The 20825-nt window shown below is 36.2% G+C and overlaps 1 protein-coding gene across 2 annotated transcripts in view; it reads left to right on the forward strand.

Annotated features, from left to right (window-relative positions):
- The window catches only part of XRN1 (5'-3' exoribonuclease 1), a 100795-nt gene that overhangs the window by 42409 nt on the left and 37561 nt on the right, over positions 1-20825 (forward strand). For both annotated transcript variants that reach the window (XM_030873309.3, XM_030873310.3), the window contains exons 21-27: positions 2223-2385; positions 3086-3199; positions 5531-5629; positions 8051-8166; positions 8680-8826; positions 14604-14693; positions 15082-15217. In XM_030873309.3, the coding sequence (XP_030729169.1) occupies positions 2223-2385; positions 3086-3199; positions 5531-5629; positions 8051-8166; positions 8680-8826; positions 14604-14693; positions 15082-15217 (865 nt within the window). The remainder of the gene's footprint in view (positions 1-2222; positions 2386-3085; positions 3200-5530; positions 5630-8050; positions 8167-8679; positions 8827-14603; positions 14694-15081; positions 15218-20825) is intronic.

Here is a 20825-nt window from a genome sequence, read left to right on the forward strand (position 1 = left end):
TTGGAATGCTAATTTTCAGGGTGCTTTGTGTCCCATGATCCCACCCTAACAGTACCTCTCCTTTTTCATCCAAACACTAGAATTCCCTAAACCAAAACAGAATAATAGAAACTGGCAGTGGCACGTGAAATGGTGTTATAAATGTATATCAGTCAGCCCTCCTGTTCATACTGTAGTAGCATCCATTGATAAATGGGAACTCAAGGAGACACCTCTTCTACAATTATAGGAGCTAATACCAGGCCATAATATCCTTATTCAAAGATGATTAAACAGGAAATATGTAAAAAGACCATGAAAAGCTATCCAACATAAAAGGAGATGAACACAGCTGTCAGGGGGAGAAGAGCATTTTTGGCCTCCCAATAGTGTAAGTTAGATACCCCTGTCATAGCTCACATCATTCTGAATTTTCTTTTATCGCATATAAATAGAATCATAATAATAAATTTATGAATGTGGTTACTTTAAGACTCTTTTCATAGATAGTAGGCTCCATAAGGGTAGGGAACATATCTGGTTTTTTCACCATAATTTTAATTTAGCTATATAAAATATATGTATACATAATAATGTTATTTAACTATATATAGTGTATATTATATAATACATATGTTTTTGTATAAACACATATACGAAAATAAAATTATGATTTCTATAATGAGCTCAGTAGATGGTCTGAATAGTAATATGGGCATACTGAAAAGTGAATCAGTGGGCTAAAAGATCAAGCTAAGGAATTTCTTCAGCACATAGTACACAAAGAGATGAAAATAGTATAGTCAGAATTTCTGATATGTAGCTGAGAGGAGTTCTAGAAAGAGGAAATGGAAAGGAGACAAGAAAATATCCCTCAGGTGAAGAATGATTGCATCTTCATATCAGGAATCAGCACACTTTTTCTGTAAAGGCCAAATACTTTAGGCTTTGTAGACTTTACAGTTTTTGTCACAACTTCTCAACTCTGTTGTTATATCACAAAAGCAGCCATAGATATTAAATAAATGATTGACTGTGTTCCAGTAAATTTTATTTATAAGAATAGGAGGCAGTCTGGATTTAGCCCGTTACCATAGTTTGCCAACCCCTACTTTAGACTGAAAAGGCTCACTGAATGCCCCTCCCTATCAATCTCTATTTTCTCTTTCTGGATTTACCTATTCTGGATGTTTCATATAAATAGAGTCACATAATATGTGACCTTTTGTGTCTGGCTTCTTTTACTTAGCATGTTTAGGGGGTTCATACATATTGTAGTATATGTCAATACTTACTTCTTTTTATGGCCAAATATTTCATTGTATGGATATACCACCTTTTGTTCGTGCATTCATCTGTTGGACATATGGCTTCTTTCCACCTTTTTGCTATTGTGAATAGTGCTGTTATGAGCATAGGTCTATAAATATTTGTTTGATTACTTGTTTCCAGTTCTTTGGTTACATACTTAGGAGTGGAATTGCCAGGCTGTTTGGCAGTTCTCTGTTTAACTTTTTGAGGAACTGTGAAACTGTTTTCTGCAGTGGCTGCACTGTTTTACATTCCCATCAGCAGTATACAAGTGTTCCAGTCTCTCCACATCCTTTCCAACACTTTTCTTTTTTTTTTTTTTTTTGGCTGCATTGGGTCTTTGTTGCTATATGTGGGCTTTCTCTAGTTGTGGCGAGTGGAGGCCACTCTTCATTGCAGTGCACGGGCTTCTCATTGTGGTGGCTTCTCTTGGTGCAGAGCACGGGCTCTAGGCGCACAGGCTTCAGTAGTTGTGGCACACGGGCTCAATAGTTGTGGCTCACGGGCTCTAGAGCGCAGGCTCAGTAGTTGTGGCACATGGGCTTAGTTGCTCCACAGCATGTGGGATCTTCCCAGACCAGGGCTTAAACCCGTGTCCCCAGCACTGGCAGGCTGATTCTTAACCACTGCGCCACCAGGGAAGTCCCACAGCGCTTCTTGTTTTCAGTTTTTTGTTATAGCCAGCCTAGTGGGTATGAAACACAGGAGTTTCTTACAACTCTATGAGTTCTTATTTAATCTTACAGACTTTGGGAAAGGTAGCCACAGGATAATGCAAAAAGTCTTAAGTTAGGTACTCAGAACTGCTAGCATATTTATTTAAAGTTTATTTAAGCATTTGATTATGAGTTGGTAGTTTGAATGATGATTATCATCTTAGAATATATGCACACTCATACACATCTATATTTATTTTTTATTTTTTCTTTGAGCTACCTGAGAAGAAAAGGAATAATAATAAATGAAACATCTGCAGTTGTATATGGTCAGTTACTCACAGGTCGTAAATACCAAGTAAATCAAAATGGTGAAGTCCGTCTAGAGAAACAGTGGTCAAAACAAGTTCTTCCATTTGTTTATCAAACTATTGTCCAAGTAAGTCTCCTTCAGGTCTCAATTCTATCTTAATGTACACTGTTGCACACTGTATAAAGAAAACACTATATCATATTAATATGCAGCAATATATAATAGATATTATTATTTAATGTAATTTGCAAAATACTGTAGTGTTTAAAAGGAGTATAACACGCTCAGACACTCATTCTGTGTATGGTTAGGAAACTTTTCTTTTGTATTTATTTATTATTCTCACAAAAAGTTTTCTTTAAATAAATTAGTAAATACAAAAAGCATTTGCTTTTGTGTTTGTGATCTTAGATGTTGTAAGGGGGCAAATTTTTTTAAATGCATGTAGTGATCATGTAATTTGGGGGAAGCAGTATAGCATAGTGATTAAGAGTACTGACTGAGTTGACTTCTTAGCCATATGACCTTGGGCAAGATCACCTTTCTGTGCTTTAGTTTCCTCATCTATAAAGTGGGGCTAGTAATGGTCTCTGCCACAGAGGGTTGTCTTCAGGATGAAATGAACTAATAAATATGTAAAGTACCTAGAAGAGTGTCTGGCATATAAGGAGATAATAAATTTTAGATTCTGGTATTGTTATGTAGAAAACCTTTACATTTGACATTTGTAGACAGCATAGTCATAATCCCATAGGAAAAAATCTTGATATGCAGTCTATAGAAATTTTGACTGTAACGATTCACTTTTATATTTCATTCTACATAGGACATCCGGGCTTTTGACTCCCGTTTCTCCAATATTAAAACATTGGATGACTTGTTTCCTCCTAGAAGTATGGTCTTTATGCTGGGAACACCCTATTATGGATGCACTGGAGAAGTTAGTACCTGTTATTATTACTATTAAATTTCTTTATGGTTTCAAGTTAATACAGTTATTTAACTTCTCTTCATTTAGGCATAAAATAAAATGTAATACTGAAGGGGGAAAAAAGAAAGAGTTCATTCATCTAATTTATAAACACAATATTTGGCTATATATCTTTAGTGTTGAGCACACTGAGATCAGGAGGTGGTGGAAGAAGAATTCAGATTCTAATCTCTTTTTTCATAGGTTTATTTATTGTAGTACGGATGAAGCAATTCTGAAATTATTTTCAATGTATTATTGGGTTGATGAATTGATAAATGTGTTGATGTTTTGGGGAACTCCAGCTCTCACATGGGAAAAGGTACTTGTAAGTATAGAACAGGAGAATGCAAGAAAGGACCTGTGGGAACAGATTAGAATTGGAGGTATTAATGTGAACTCATGATTGCTAAAATACTTTATACGTGTGTATGTGTATATATATAGGCACATGTATATGGGTATATTCATGTATGTTTGTAGATAATATGAATGCATATGTGCCTATACGTACATATATTTTCTAGCCCTATTTGCTCATAAGGATTGGAAGCAAAGATACCCTGGTAGCATGTAACACTCTGATCTTGATCTCTAACACCATATCCCACAAAAAGGAACTGGCCTTCTCAGAGAAATGGCTGATTACAGGGCTGAGGCAGAATAAGTACACGATGAGCCTAGAACTACTAGTTATGCGGGAAAGCAAGGAAGTACTCACAAGAATGATGTGAGCATATGTGGTACACAGGTACCAGGTTGAAGAGGCTCCTACCGGCCAAATCTGGGACTGTTTAAGTACCAAAGTAATTGAGTACATATTGAATTGTAAACCATCAGGGGCGGGGAATAGGAATGCATGATTCCATAGTGATAATAAATAGGTAAATAAATGGAGAAAGGAAAGACTTTTGCCTATATTATCATGTCAGGGATAATTGTGGAGGGAATGAGGGAGTTGGAAAACCATCATTTAACAAGCATAATGATTCAGATTGAATCAGGCAACAATCATCATTGGAAGCTAAATCTAAGGGGAATTTTTGATCAGGAGCAAGATATTTTCATGGTCTTAGAAAGTGTCTCCCCACAGATTGTTTATTTAGTTGCAAGGAAAACAAAAAACTATAACTGTACAGTAAAGAAATTGAGCAACATCTTGATTGTGTGATCAAAATTAAAAAATAGTGAGGAACAGATGAACATCATGTACCTCCAGATGGGGTACTCTACAAAGGACACATCTTCTGTGCACTATTCTGGCTGAGAATATGTAACATTAACCTAATCACGAGAAACACTAGACAAATCCCAAATGTAGAAATGTTTTTAAAAAGTCAGGGTAGGGGGCTTCCCTGGTGGCGCAGTGGTTGAGAGTCCGCTTGCCAATGCAGGGGACACGGATTCGTGCCCCGGTCCGGGAGGATCCCACGTGCCGCGGAGCGGCTGGGCCCGTGAGCTATGGCCGCTGGGCCTGCGCGTCCGGAGCCTGTGCTCCGCAATGAGAGAGGCCACAATAGTGAGAGGCCCGCATATCGCAAAAAAAAAAAAAAAAAAAAAAGTCAGGGTAGAGAGGGAGGAATGAACTATATTCTTCAAAATGTCAGTGTATGAAAGACAAAGCCTCTGGATATATTAAAAGAGGCTAAAGAGATATGACAACTAAATGCAATATCTGATCCTAGCCTGATCCTGTAGTAGAGGGAGTAAAGAGTTTTCTATAAATATAGGTCACTTTTAGGTCAACTGACAAAACTGGTGTATGGACAGTGGATTAGATAAAAGTATTGTGTTGTAAATTTATGTATTTAATAACTGTACTGTGGTAATATAATAAAATATCCTCTTCTTAGGAAATATGCACCAAAATATTTAGGGATAATGGACATGATATATATAATATACCCTCAGAAAGTTTCAAAAAATAATTATGTGTATGTAAATACACACATAGAGCACAAATGTTAAATGGAGTTAAATGTCGATAATAGGTGAATCTGGGTAAATGTTCTTTGACTTGTTTTATTTTTGCAACTTTTTGGTAGTTGGAAGTTATTTGCAAATTAAAGTTAATTTTTTTTAAAAGGCTGGTTAACAACTGGTTAAAGCAAGGTACAATGACTCAAATTTATAAGCACATCCACTTATAAATTCGAAGAAAATGTCCACTATCTACTTTTATTGTGTTACTGTATTTCAGAAATACTAAACACTACTCAAATAAGTAGAAAAACAAGTAAATAAAATGTAGTGAAAGAGACTAAAACATACTGTGATTTTTTTTTTTTTTTTCCCTCCAAGGTTCAGGATTCAGGGGATGTGATTACAGAAGGCAGGATTCGTGTGATTTTCAGTATTCCATGTGAACCCAATCTTGATGCTTTAATACAAAACCAGCATGTGAGTACTATAGTCCGTGTGATTTAATTTAGAATTGATTACCTTTAAAAATGTTAGAAAGATATTTTTGGTACCTCCTTTGAATTATTGCAAATATTTTATTTAACACTGATTAAATTCTCTCACAGTTGTATCTAGTATTAGTTAAAAATAAGTGGAATCTGTGCTCAAAACTTCATGCAAATCTTTGGGGGAAAAACTGCTGAGATCCCACTATTAATTTATAATGGTTGTTGTTAATGGTTGTTGGTAGTGTGGCTTGTGGGATCTTAGTTCCATGACCAAGGATTGAACCCAGGCCCTCAGGAGTGAGAGCCCGGAGTCCTAACCAGTGGACCGCCAGGGAATTCCCAGTGGCACATTGATTAGCATACCCTCTGGGAATAGACTTGGGTTTTTTTAAACCTTTCGTAATTAATCAAGGTCTGCATTTTTAGTTACAAGTAACAAATGACCTTCTTGCAAAGGTTATATGTCTCTACTCAGCTAAAGATGAACAGTCCCTAGAGAAAATTGGGAAACTGCACTTAAGTTCATGGCACCCTTTTATTTTTCTCTGTTAAAGTAAGGGGATAATCCCGATATCTATCATTTGTTTTTATTGATTGATTAGATAATTAACTTGACTGAAATTAATTCACATTCAGCCAGCCATTGCTACTTATATTTTATTTTTGCTAGTAGTAACAATCTAAAACTTCATTTCCTGTGAAATGCGTTTAAGGCATTAGGCATCGCCATACCCGTGAGGAACCTTTATGGAAAGCAGAGAAGTCCCTAAAATCTTGCCATCAGGTCTCTTTTGGAGAAATAATTCAGAAGGCATAGTCAGGAAATCAGGAGAGTGGCCCTTTAGATGAAGAAGCTGGAACTCTGTTTGGGAGTCAGTGGAGGCAGAAGAACTTGTTGCTTCATCCCTGGCTTTTTTTAGATCTGACAGAGCCTACCCAATTCTAAGGGTACAGTGTTGCTAGGCATGCCTTCTCCAGTATACTTTCTTTCTCTTTACATATTTTCTTTATCTTTTACTCAAGCCTTCTTTCTCTACTTTTTATTTTATAATTTCTAGGATATTTGTGGTGATTTAATTAACTTTAACTATACCATAATCCAATATTTTTCAAAAGGAGTACTAATTGTATTTTGAGCAGGACTACTGTGTATTAAATAGGACTGCCCTGTATATGGCAAGACAATTGGCATCTTGGTGCCTGGACACTAAGTGTTCTTAACCTGTGTCAATTATTGTAACTGAATGTGCCTCAACACATTTTCAGATACTTATTAGAAAAGTGGTACTACCTGTGATAGAGAACTATTGCCTTAATTCTTCCTTTATATTCTGAAATTATTTCTATATCTGATAATATTTTTGATTGTGTTGCATTCTTTACTAGCATATTAATGTATTTTAATAGTGACTTTATGTACCAGGCGACTAAAAAAATTTATCCATTTAGGGGTCATTGTAGACATGATCATTAAAAAAATAATCGTGGAAAATAATTCCTTACCATTCTCGTAAATTTTGCTTTGCTGATGATAAAAATCCTTACATTCCCATGAAATAAGAATATAAAATATTTGTATAATTTATTAAATATAGTATATTTATTATATTTATATATTCATTTACATGAACATAGTATATGAAATCCATATAAAATAAGTATGTATTATTATTATTACATACATAATGTTAGGAGTATATGGTAGCTTACCATAGTTGGTACTGGATTTGTGAGTAATTTACTTCCTGGTTAAAAATTGTATGATCTGGTAATTTTTTTTTTAATTTGACTGTCTTCATAGTTTCTTCCCATAAGTACACAAATAAAGGTTACATTTCATTGACTGAATTATATTAACAATGTATTAATTATGAGCCTATTCATACTTATTTTCATATGATAAATGATTTGGGGAAACAAATATTACTTATATCTATATATGAAGGACACTCAGTTTTGCTCAGTAGCAACTATTTTGATGACATACTCATGTTTTAATTCAATGTAATAATTATCAAGACCTCAATTTTTCCCAGGTATTTTACCAGGTCCTTCTTAGAACATGAAAATTAATTTTTTAAAAATCGTTCTCGCCTACAGAGTTTGCCGTTTAATACTTACTGTAGAGTTTATTTCTTGAGGCAGTTTCACAAACTGTATGTTTCCTCCCCCTTTCATTCATCCTTGGGAATTCTGTTCTTTAAGGAGAGAGAGGAGCAGAAATATTCTGCCTATAAATCCTTTAACAAAAAGCAGGGTGGGGGGTAATAGGTCACTTACTTTTGAGAATCCTTACATTGCCACAATCCAAAATGTTAGTGATGTCTTATCTCCAGATTTTAAAGGTAAAGAAATGCTGCTTTAATGCTTTGTGTTTCCATAATTGACCTTTTTGTTTTTATATTTAAAGAAATATTCTATAAAGTACAACCCAGGATATGTGTTGGCCAGTCGCCTTGGAGTGAGTGGATACCTTGTTTCAAGGTTTACAGGAAGTATTTTTATTGGAAGAGGATCTAGGAGAAAGTAAGTTTATGTTAGAGAAATTTACTTAAAGTGGCAGAAAAAAATTAAATAATAAAGATAAAATGGTTAATATTTCAGTATTTATTTTCTCTTATTAATTGCTCTGAATTTTCTTTAAAAATTATGCATAGATTCCTCTGATGGTGATCTTTTATCTAAATGGCACATGCTTTAGGTGTTTGGAAAGACAGTTCTTATTTTTAGCAGCTAACAAATTGAACCTTGAAAAAAGGTATCAGATGGTGTGTGTGAATCTCAATTATATATTTCCCTACATTTCCTTATTTCATTCTCCTCTCAATTACATAATCTATTTGTATGCTTTGTTGACTTGGGTTTTGAAGCCTTTCCTCTAGTTTTTCCACTACTGCTACTTTGGAAATAACCATGATAACTAAAATGTAGAAAACCAATCAAGACTAAACTTTTCTAAAAATTGAAAGCAAAGCTTTTTATTCTTTGAACAAAATTTTAAAACTTTTGTGTGTATGTGTGTGTGTGGTTTAAATTCAGCCCTCATGGAGACCATAAAGCAAATGTGGGTTTGAATCTCAAATTCAACAAAAAAAATGAGGAGGTACCTGGATATACTAAGAAAGTTGGAAGTGAATGGATGTATTCATCTGCAGCAGAACAACTTCTTGCAGAGTACTTGGAGAGGTAAGTGCCTAGCAAGATCCTGCTAGGCATCCAACAATGTAGGAATGTGATAACTATTTTGCCTTGCTGATAAGAAAAACGTTTCCTTTAGTAAAATGTGACATATGTTAATATAAACTTAATTTAGTCTCATGAAGCATCATAGCCACTAGTTACAATAGAGTAGAAAAATACTGTACTTATATTATTCAAAATTAAAAAGGAAGGTGAGAATTGGCCTCCTTTTAATTAAAAATTTCCTTAACTTACTATCTTAAGTTATTCACTACTCTGCATGTCTGTGTCAGTAGTAAGAGGATTGGTATGGATAAACAAAACAACTCTTGGCGTAGTGAATTTTCTTAAAACTCCAGCTGGACAATAGATTACGATCCTAGAATCACTGAATTTAATTGCTGAAATAAATAGTCTAAGAAGTCAACAAGTCTCAGCTCCTCCTTATAAAAATGAGAAATCTGAGTACCAAGATTTACTGAATTAGTGTCAACGATTCATAGGAAATGCTGTACTTCTGGTTAGCAATTGAATGTTCTGTCCATTGTTCCACTGGTTTCTAACCTTCTTATATTTGAGGATCCCTGTATTAGTTTCCTAGAGCTGCCTTAACAAAATACCACAAACTGGTTGGCTTAAAACGACAGAAATTTATTGTCTCACAGTTCTGAACACCAGAGTCCAAAATCAAGATGTTGATAGGGCCATGCCTCCCCTGAAGGTGCTAGGGAAGGACCTGTTCCATACCTGTCTCCTAGCTTCCTGTAGCCTCACGAGTTTTGTTCCTTAGCCTATAGATGCATCACCCCAATCTTCCATCTTCACATGGTTCTCTCCTTATGTGTCTTCATATCATCTTTTTCTAAAATTTTATTGGAGTATAGTTGATTTACAATGTTGTGTTAGTTTCAGGTGTACAGCAAAGTTACTCAGTTATACGTATACATATATTCATTCATTTTTAGATTATTTTCTCTTACGGGTTATCACAGAATATTGAATAGAGTTCCCTGTGCTATACAGTATGTCCTTGTTGGTTATCTATTTTATATAAGTAGTGTGTGTATGTTCATCCCAAGCTCCTGATTTATCCCTCCCTGCCACATTTCCCCTTTGGTAACCATAAGTTTGTTTTGGATACCTGTAAGTCTGTTTCTGTTTTGTAAATACGTACATTTGTATCATTTTTTTGAAAATTAGATTCCACATATGAGTGATATCATATATTTGTCTTTGTCTGACTTGCTTCACTTAGTATGATAATCTCTAGGTCCATCCATGTTGCTGCAAATGACATTATTTCATTCTTTTTTATAGCTGAGTAATATTTGATTGCACATACGTACCACATCTTTATCCATTTCTCTGTTGATGACATTTAGGTTGCTTCCATGTCTTGGCTATTATAAATAATAGTACTGCAATGAACATTGGGGTGTATGTGTCTTTTCGGATTATGGTTTTCTCCAGATACATGCCCAGGAGTGGGATTGCTGGATCATATGGTAGTACTGTTTTTAGTTTTTTAAGGAACCTCTATACTCTTCTCCATAGTTGTTGTTCCAATTCACATTCCCACCAACAGTGTAAGAGGGTTCCCTTTTCTCCACACCCTGTCCAGTGTTTACTGTTTGTGGAATTTTTGCTGATGGCCATTCTGACCCATGTGAGGTAATACCTCATTCTAGTTTTGATTTACATTTCTCTGATAATTAGCGATTTGAGCATCTTTTCATGTGCTTTTTGGACATCTTTATGTCTTCTTTGGAAAAATATCTATTTAGATCTGCCCACTTTTTGATTGGGTTGCTTATTTTTTTGATATAGAGCTGCATGAACTGTTTGTGTATTTTGGAGATTAACCCCTTGTCAGTCGCTTCATTTGCAAATATTTTCTCCCATTCTAAGGGTTGTCTTTTCATTTTGTTTATGGTTTCCTTTGCTGCATATCATCTTTCCTTTGTTTCTGTCTCTGTGTCCAAATTTCCCCTTTTTATAAGGACACCAGTCATATTGGATTAGGGCCTATCCTAATGACATTTTAGTTTGATTACTTCTTTTAAAATCCTATTTCAAAATAAAGTCAGATTCTGAGGTACTAGGAGTTGGGACTTCAGTTATGTCTTATGTTGGGGTGGGGGTGGGGGAGACATTTCAACTGCATATTACCATCTAAAAATTTAGATAATTTCTTCTATTTACCTCCATGTTTCCTTAAAAATGTCATATTTAGACTGCTTTTTCTTGATTTTTCAACTTGACATATGCATTGATTTCATGCCATGAATGATGAAGCTTTAGCTTTCTTTTACCAGCCCCACTCCCCATTCCCTCACCTCCCTACACACATGAACACATTTCCCCTCTCATTATAGTTTTATCACAATTTTTTAAATTAAATCTGTTCTTAAGGTTTAGTCGATTAAGGTAAATGTAAATGGTCACCTCTGGATCTTGTAGAGTATTGCATTTCCTTTCTTGTACACATTTTTGTTCTTTTCTGTGTTGTTTATTCATTTGTTTCTTATCTATGTTCACGTAACCAATGCGGCCCCAAACTCTGTGCCATAGCTGGAAAACTTAATACAGTCAAACAGGTCATGTGACCTCTCAGTTCCATTTTCTTCTTGTATACTTCCTCTTAAAACTGTCTTTCTTCCTGCTTCAGTGTGAACTAATTGCTCTCCTGGGCTGTTGTACAGCTTTCATTCAAGTTTCTCTTTACTCTCATCCTAGGAATTCCCTTCACCATTCTTCTGCATAGGATTCCTTTATTTCTGGGCTTTCATGCTTTATTCCTTCTGATTTATGTCTCCATTTTGATGGAGCACTTATGCCAGTGGCTTCCTGAGAAAGCTTACATGTCTGGAAATTTCTTTAAACCTCCCTGATACTTGGTTGATAGCTCGCCTGGGTCTAGAATCCTAGATTGCAGATTATTTTCCTTCAGAATTTGAAAAGCGCTGCTCCATTCTCCTGTTTCCTTTGCTGTCAAGAAGTCTTGTGTTATTCTGATTCTTAATCTTTGTGCATGATCTGTTTTTCATTTTCTGAAACCTTTTTAGAATCTTCCCTTTACCAATACTATTTTAATAATGTGAAGATGTGTGCCTTGGAATGGGTCTTTTTTCTTTCATTTTGCTGTTCAGCCCTTTCAAACTTGAAACTGATGCCCTTCCATTCTGAGAAACTTTATTGTATTATTTCTTTGATAATTTCCTCCTCACCATTTTGTTGTTGTCATTCTCTCTTTCTAGGACTCTTTTTTTTTTTTTTTTTTTTGCAGTACACAGGCTTCTCACTGCTGTGGCCTCTCCTGTTGCGGAGCACAGGCTCCGGATGCTCAGGCTCAGCGGCCATGGCCCACGGGCCCAGCCGCTCTGCAGCATGTGGGATCTTCCTGGACCGCGGCACGAACCCGCATCCCCTGCATCGGCAGGCGGACTCTCAACCACTGCGCCACCATGGAAGCCCTAGGACTCCTTTTGATAGATGTTAGACCTTCTGGATTAATTCTCCTAATTTTCTTATCTCTTTTCATCCGTTTTCTGTATTATACTCCTGTTCTACTCTGTGGGAGATTTCTTCAGCTTTAACTTATTTTTTATTTAATCATTTTTAATTTCTAGAAGTGTTTCCTTATTCTCTGGCATTCCTTTTTTTGTAGCATCTTGTTCTTATAATGAATGAAATATCTTCTTTTATTTCTCTGAAGATAGTAATCTAGATTTTCTTCTATTCTTAATACTTTCTGTTTACTACAAATTGCTTTTATTTTTCCGTTTCTGTTTGATTTGATCTCTGTTTTCATGTTAAAGTTTTTTTTTTTTTTTTGGTCTTGTGGTTCATATTTTCTATTCAGTGATTAAAGAGCTGACTGGATGGGCTTCCCTGGTGGCGCAGTGGTTGAGAGTCTCCCTGCTGATGCAGGGGGCACGGCTTCATGCCCCGGTCTGGGAAGATCCCACATGCCGTGGAGCGGCTGGGCCCATGAGCCATGGCCGCTGAGCCTGCACGTCCGGAGCCTGTGCTCCGCAACGGGAGAGGCCACAACAGTGAGAGGCCCACGTACCGCAAAAAAAAAAAAAAAATGCTGACTGGAAATTTAATGTGCTTCAGTGAGGCTTCTCTGGTGGGACTTGGCTGTTGCAGCAGAGCATCTCCAAATATCACTACCTATATGTATATCTTTTCTCTTGAGCTGGGTAGTTTTCCCAGAAAGGTATTCTGCAGCCTTTTTCTTGGAGGACAGATATGGAGAACAAAACTGACTTCCAGTGTTCTGGAAATTAACCAGAGTAAGGGGGTCTCATTACATAGTGGATACTGTGGTACACACCCAGATGTCTCTTCACGACTCAGGACCTACTCCCTGGGCAGCAGGAATGCTGCTGTCTCACAGCCCTCAGCAGTGAGCCCTCTTCAGGAATTGCCCGACAGAAGAGAACTGCCTCACCTAAAGTTATGTCCCTTTCCCACAACAGCCACACATCCAATACCTCATCAACAAGAAGATGTAAAGGCTCAGCCAACCTGATTGCCCCAGTTCAGGATAAGTCTGAGGAGCCATCCTACTTTGAGATCTCTATGCTACTGGCCAAGGAGTTCATTAAGATTGAACCACAGCCCAACTTCTCCCTGAGCCCAATTCCCCTTCCTTCTTTCCCTTCCACAGGTGTTATTTCCACAGAACACACTAATAAACTTTTTCCATGTTTATCTCCATCTCAGAGTCTGCTTCTTAAAGATGTTATACTTCCTAGCCTGCTTCCTAGTGGCATGTTGTATAGTAATATTTTCACTGATCCCCTGTTTTCAGTAGGGCACCTATCCTCTCTTCCTCATGCCCCACCCATCCAGTTTCCTGTGCCTGGATTACCCAAGGCTCGAGCAGCCCCCATTTAGCCTCTCTGAAAGTAAACTACGTGATTTACGCTGAGGTGGAGGTGACTGCCTAACTACTTATTATACAAAATTTTCAACTAAAAGCCTGTTAAACCCACCCCATACTGCAGCATCAAAATGTATGGAGCCCATATCTCCTGAGCTTTTGCAGACTTTCACAGTTCACATTAACTTGCTTCTTGTTGACTTCCCACTCTGGTGACTTAGGGTACAGCTTATTCCTATCTGTCAAGTCAGTTCATACATATCTATTCAGTTTTCAGTTTCTAAAATTTTGTTAACTCAGCATGTACTATCAGATTCTCTGCTTCTCTCTTCATCTGTCTTTATAGGTCCATGCCCTTTTTTCTACTTTACTATTCTTTTAGCAGGCTGGGAAGGGAGCAGAAATAAGCACGTGTTCAGTCTGCTATGTGTATTTGAAAGTACTACAGTACACTGTTAGAGAACAATGGGATTTTGAGGAATATCAGAAGAAACTTTTAGTGGATTTTCATTTGCTCTTTTGTGGAGTGCTCTAGCTTTATTGTGAAAACTAGAAAATGAACCTGTATACATTATTTTTGTCCATTTATCACCTGTCATTATAGTCTAAGAGGGATAGAGTCAGTAATTGAATCATCATAGTTTCAATTATAAAAATTTCAATTATAAAAATCATAGTTTAATTATACTTAAGAATTGAATCATTTCTCCCTCATCTTTTTTTGAGGACCTATGAATACTTTCAATCTTTTGGTCTCTATCCCTTATATGTTTACATAATTAGTCCTCAGTATATTTAATATATCCCCTTAGGATCCAGAAATTTGATAGGAAGTTTATATGAAATTAGCCATACTTTTAAAAGCAGTATTTTTGTTTGTTTGTTCGGCTAGAGCTCCAGAACTGTTTAGTTATATAGCCAAAAATAGTCAAGAGGATGTGTTCTATGAAGACGACATTTGGCCTGGAGAAAATGAGAATGGGTAAGCAAAATTTATGAGATTTATTGCCGCATAGTTCAACTTAGTGGTTCTACTGAAGGGTAGTAGTTAGTTTATCAAGAATTTATATTACTCTTGGGGGGAGGGTTTTGTATTGTTTTGTTCTTGCTTTATGATCTTAATATAATTTTTTATTTCATTTAATCAGTAAAGTACTTTTAAACTAATTTTTGTGTTTCATTATAATTACTGAGAAATAACATGTCCATGTTTATATTGGATTCATAATTAGCCCCAATTAAGTGGTGTGATTGATTATATATTTGATATCTTTTATAATTCGTAGCCCTCAGAAAGTTCATATCAGGCCTTTTATATAAACCCTCAGAAAGTTTCAATTAATGTGAAAAAATTATTGTTTTTAATATAGTGCTGAGAAAGTTCAAGAAATTATTACTTGGCTAAAGGGACATCCTGTCAGTACTTTGTCTCGTTCTTCTTGTGATTTACAAATTCTGGATGCAGCTATTGTTGAGAAAATTGAAGAAGAAGTTGAAAAGTGCAAGGTACTAATTTTCAATAACGAAGATTACTGATGAGATTTGAAGTTAAATGAACTATATGTTATCCTACAAATAATTTATTTGTATTTCAATCATATAAAACATATACTTAGTGATTCTAAATTATGTCAAAATATTCTGTAATTTAAAAAAATATTCCAGCCTTTTCCAGTGTCCATTAAGTTTGTCTAAATAAATATAAATGCCCATCTTTTTTCTTTTGGCCGCACCCTGTGGCATGTGGGATCTTAGTTCCCCGACCAGGGATCGAACCCATGCCCCTTGCATTGGGAGCATGGAGTCTTAACCACTGGAACACCAGGGAAGTCCCTAAAGCCATAGCATTTAAATTTTATGTCCTTGTAGTGTTTCTAATTTTAAGAATTAATATTTTCTGAGTCTAGTCAATAGAAAGTTTGTGATTGAGAAATAAGGTTAATTCCGTATTCTTTCCTATTCTAAGTTCTTTAAAAGATACAGTTCATCTTTTTATAGAACATAAAAATTATATTTATTTCACTTTTATTTCCCACTGATAAACTCATTCAGTTACTAAGTATTTTTGAAATCCCACTTAAACTATCCTTTTTTTATGTCTTGATTTTAAAAAGCAGTAACCTGTGTAGGCTTAACTGTTTTATCTGTTTTGATTCCCAATCTTGATGCAATAGAAAATGGGTTAATTTGATTCCTTTTTTTAACTTACAATTTTATTTTTCATATATTTGCCTTTTTATTAAAATGATGTTGCTTTCCTAACACAGTGCTCTCTTGTTTGAACTAATAGCAGAGTAAGTTAAGAACTGGTCTCTCACGTCATTTTCCCCCATCCCTCTTTCAGTATTTAAAACCTTAGGCAAGATAGTTAACCTTTCCATGCCTCCATTTCCTGATTGGTAAAATAAGAATAAAATAGTCCTCATATAGTCCTCAAAAGAATTAACTGAGTTAATACATATAAACTCCTAATAATGCCTAGCTATTATTAATGCTTAATAATACTTAGCTATTATTATTTGAATTCTCTTATCACATGCTCAAGAGCTATGAATTCGGTCTGGAAAACCACCACTAGATGACTCTTTAAGAAAAAATGTAAGGCTCAGAGCCAAGAGTTTGATATTTTGAAAGGTTAATGATATTCAGCTGAGGATAGAAAGCCTGCATTTCTTTTTAATTGTCTTTCAATGTAAAGTCTATTTGTCCAGTATGGTTTTTGAAATGAGTTTTCCACTTAACAAAAGTTTATAGCTTTAAGCCCTCAATTTTTATTTGAACCCATTTGGATGCAGAGCTTTCTAAAATGTTTTACACATTCTCCCCTTACTTTGCAAACTGAAGATACACATACAAAGTTGTAGTCCATTATTTTGATTACAACATTTTTAAAATGTATGTACATATAGATAAGACAGGACTTTTTTATTAAACCTGTTAATGAGTCAAGGAGGAGCAGTTATGAGTGACTTTTTTTTTCCCCTTTTCAGTGTTATAATGTTATTAGGGTAACAAAGAAAAGGAGGAGAAAAAACTAAAAAATGAACATAACATTCTGAATATAATTTAAACTTTTCTTTTTAATGCTGGGTCATCATTAAAAGTATTCCTAGTTTTCTTATTGACAGTGGTTCCCAAACTCAGCTAATTATCAAAATTACTGGAGGAGCTTTTTAAAAAACGTGCATTCTGGATTCCACCCTCAGAGCAGTACTTCTTGAACTTTGCAAATGAGTCACTGGGGGATCTTGATAAAATACAGATTCTGATTCAGTAGCTCTAGGATGAGCAGCTCTTGATATTCTGCATTTCTGCCAAGCTCCCAGGTGATCACACTTTCAGTAGTCATTCCCCAGAACTTCTCATTTTAGTAGCTGTGGGTTGGGGCCTATAGTGAAAATGCCCTAGTCTATTAATTTGCCTAATGAGTCAGGTTTGAATGCCATATTTTCTAATCAATGCTGTAATTATAGTAATAATGCCTAGGGATGTGTTAGATCATATGGGTTGTTTTTTCATATGCAATCCTCCAGGCACAGTTCTTGTATCTGCTTTTTTAAATTACTTTAAATCTTTTCTCATATTCTTTTTTCTTGCTATTGTCAGTAGGCACCAGTTGTACTCTATCAGTACTTCTAGTCTGCTATGCCCTGGAAACATAGACACCTTGTCAGTAAGACCTTCACTTTTCACCCTATTTAAAATTTCAGTCTCTCCCCACACTGCTGATCCCCCTTCTCTGCTTTATATTCCTCTATGCTTTTTATCTTCAAACATGCTATTTTTTTCCCTTAGTTTGTTTCTTGTATGTCTCCCGCAACTAGAATAGAAGAACAGTTCACTGTTCTATCTCCAGTACCTAAATCAATAAATGGCACATAAATAGAACTCAGTAAATATTTATTGATAGATAGAAATGAAATATCTCTATAATAAAAGAAAATAGACTCTGTTTAAAGGCTGGAGCATTTTACTGTATATAAATACAAGAACTCTATAGTACATGGACTCTGTAGCTTAGGGCTGTTTTGTGCCCTTTTGTACTTATGTCCATAAGCTATAGTCTAAAAATAGGTGACTATCATTACAAGTAAACTGCTGCCATTTTTCCTATCAGGTAAGAATTCACTTTTTGAAAATATTTAATGTAAATCATAGTAATGGATTGCAATGGTTATAAAGTATTCTCACTTTTTTTTTTTACACAGTATATTTTTCCTTGTTAATTTTTTTAATAGATCTTTATTGGAGTATAATTGCTTCACAATACTATGTTTCTGTTGTACACCAAAGTGAATCAGCCATATGCATACATATGTCCCCATATCCCCTCCCTCTTGAGCCTCCCTCCCATCCTCCCTATTCCACCCCTCTAGGTCATCGCAAAGCACCGAGCTGATCTCCCTGTGCTATGCTGCTGCTTCCCACTATCTAACTATTTTACATTCGGTAGTGTATATATTGTCAGTGCTACTCTCACTTCACCCCAGCTTCCCCCTCCCACCCTGTGTCCTCAAGTCCATTCTCTATGTCTACATCTGTATTCCTGCCCTGCAACTAGGTTCATCCATACCATTTTTTTTTTCTAGATTCCATATATATGCGTTAGCATACGGTATTTGTTTTTCTCTTTCTGACTTACTTCACTCTATTGACAGACTCTGGGTCCATCCACCTCACTACAAATAACTCAATTTTGTTTCTTTTCATGGCTGAGTAATATTCCATTGTATACATGTGTCACATCTTCTTTTCTTTTATAAAGTGAAAGGTGTTTTTTTTTTAATTAATTTATTTTATTTTTGGCTGCATTGGGTCTCTGTTGGGACATGGGCTTTTCTCTAGTTGCAGTGAGCGGGGGCTACTCTTCATTGTGGTGTGCATTGTGGTGCGGTGGCTTCTCTTGCTGCGGAGCACGGGCTCTAGGCACGTGGGAGGCACGTGGGCTCAGTAGTTGTGGCTCACGGGCTCTAGAGCGCAGGCTCAGTAGTTGTGACGCACAGGCTTAGTTGCTCCGCGGCATGTGAGATCTTCCCGGGCCAGGGCTCGAACCCGTGTCCCCTGCATTGGCAGGCGGATTCTTAACCGCTGTGCCACCAGTGAAACCCGCCACATCTTCTTTATCCATTCATCTGTCAGTGGATATTTAGGTTGCTTCCATGTCCCGGCTATTGTAAATAGAGCTGCAATGAACATTTTGGTACATGACTCTTTTTGAATTATGGTTTTCTCAGGGTATATGCCCAGTAGTGGGATTCCTGGGTCATATGATAGTTCTATTTTTAGTTTTTTGGTTTTTATTTTTTTGCGGTACGTGGGCCTCTCACTGTTGTGGCCTCTCCCATTGCGGATCACAGGCTCCAGATGCACAGGCTCAGCGGCCATGGCTCACAGACCCAGCCACTCCGCGGCATGTGGGATCTTCCCAGACCGGGGCACGAACCCGTGTCCCCTGCATCGGCAGGCGGACTCTCAACCACTGTGCCACCAGGGAAGCCCTCTATTTTTAGTTTTTTAAGGAACATCCATATGGTTCTCCATAGTGGTTGTATCAATGTATCTTCCCACCAACAGTGCAGGAGGGTACCCTTTTCACCACACCCTTTCCAGCATTTATTGTTTCTACATTTTTTGATAACTGCCATTCTGACTGGTGTGACATGATACCTCATTGTAGTTTTGATTTGCATCTCTCTAATAATTAGTGATGTTGAGCATCTTTTCACGTGGCTCTTGGCCATCTGTATGTCTTCCTTGGTGAAATGTCTGTTTAGGTCTTCTGCCCATTTTTTAATTGGATTGTTTTTTTTGTTATTGAGCTCCATGAGCTGTTTGTATATTTTGGACATTAATCTTTTGTCTATTGTTTCATTTGCAAGTATTTTCTCCCATTCTGAGGGTTGTCTTTTTGTCTTGTTTATGGTTTGCTTTGCTGTGCAAAAGCTTTTAAGTTTAATTAAGTCCCATTTACTTATTTTTGTTTTTATTTCCATTACTCTAGGAGGTGGATCAAAAGAGATCTTGCTGTGGTTTATATCGAAGCCTATTTTTCCTATGTTTTCCTCTAAGAGTTTTATATTGTCTGGTCTTACATTTAGGTCTTTAAACCATTTGGAGTTTATTTTTGTGTATGGTGTTAGGGAGTGTTCTAGTCTAGTTCTTTCACATGTAGCTGTGCAGTTTTCCCAGCACCACTTATTGAAGAGGCTATTTTTTCTCCATTGAATGTTTTTGCCTCCTTTGTCATAAATTAGGTGACCATATGTGCGTGGGTTTATCTCTGGGCTTTCTATCCTGTACCATTGCTCTATATTTCTGTTTTTGTACCAGTACCATATTGTCTTGATTACTGTACCTTTGTGGTATATAGTTTGAGGTCAGGGAGCCTGATTCCTCCAACTCTGTTTTTCTGTCTCAAGATTGCTTTGGCTGTTCGGGGTCTTTTGTGTTTCCATACGAATTGTAAAATTCTCTGTTCTAATTCTGTGAAGAATGCCATTGGTAGTTTGTATAGTATCATGTCATCTGCAAGCAATGACAGTTTGACTTCTTTTTTTCCAATTTGTATTCTTTTTATTTCTTTTTCTTCTCTAATTGTCGTGGCTAGGATTTCCAAAACTGTGTTGAATAAGAGTGGCGAGAGTGGACATCCTTCTTTGTCCCTGATCTTAGTGGAAATGCTTTCAGTTTTTCACCATTGAGCATGATGCTTGCTGTGGGTTTGTCATATATGGCCTTTATTATGTTGAGGTAGGTTCCCTCTATGCCAATTTTCTGGAGAGATTTTATCATAAATCGGTGTTGAATTTTGTCAAAAGCTTTTTCTGCATCTGTTGAGATGATCATATGGTTTTTATTCCTTAATTTGTTAATGTGGTGTACCACATTGACTGATTTGCATATATTGAAGAATCCTTGCATCCCTGGGATAAATCCCACTTGACCATGGTGTATGATCCTTTTAATGTGTTGTTGAATTCTGTTTGCTAGTATTTTGTTCAGGATTTTTACATCTATGTTCATCAGTGTATTCATCTATAATTTTCTTTTTTTGTGATATCTTTTTCTGGTATTGATATCAGGGTGATGGTGGCTTCGTAGAATGAATTTGGGA

The sequence above is a fragment of the Globicephala melas genome, chromosome 4 (genome assembly GCF_963455315.2).
Source record: "Globicephala melas chromosome 4, mGloMel1.2, whole genome shotgun sequence".
NCBI classification, from domain to species: Eukaryota; Metazoa; Chordata; class Mammalia; order Artiodactyla; family Delphinidae; genus Globicephala; species Globicephala melas.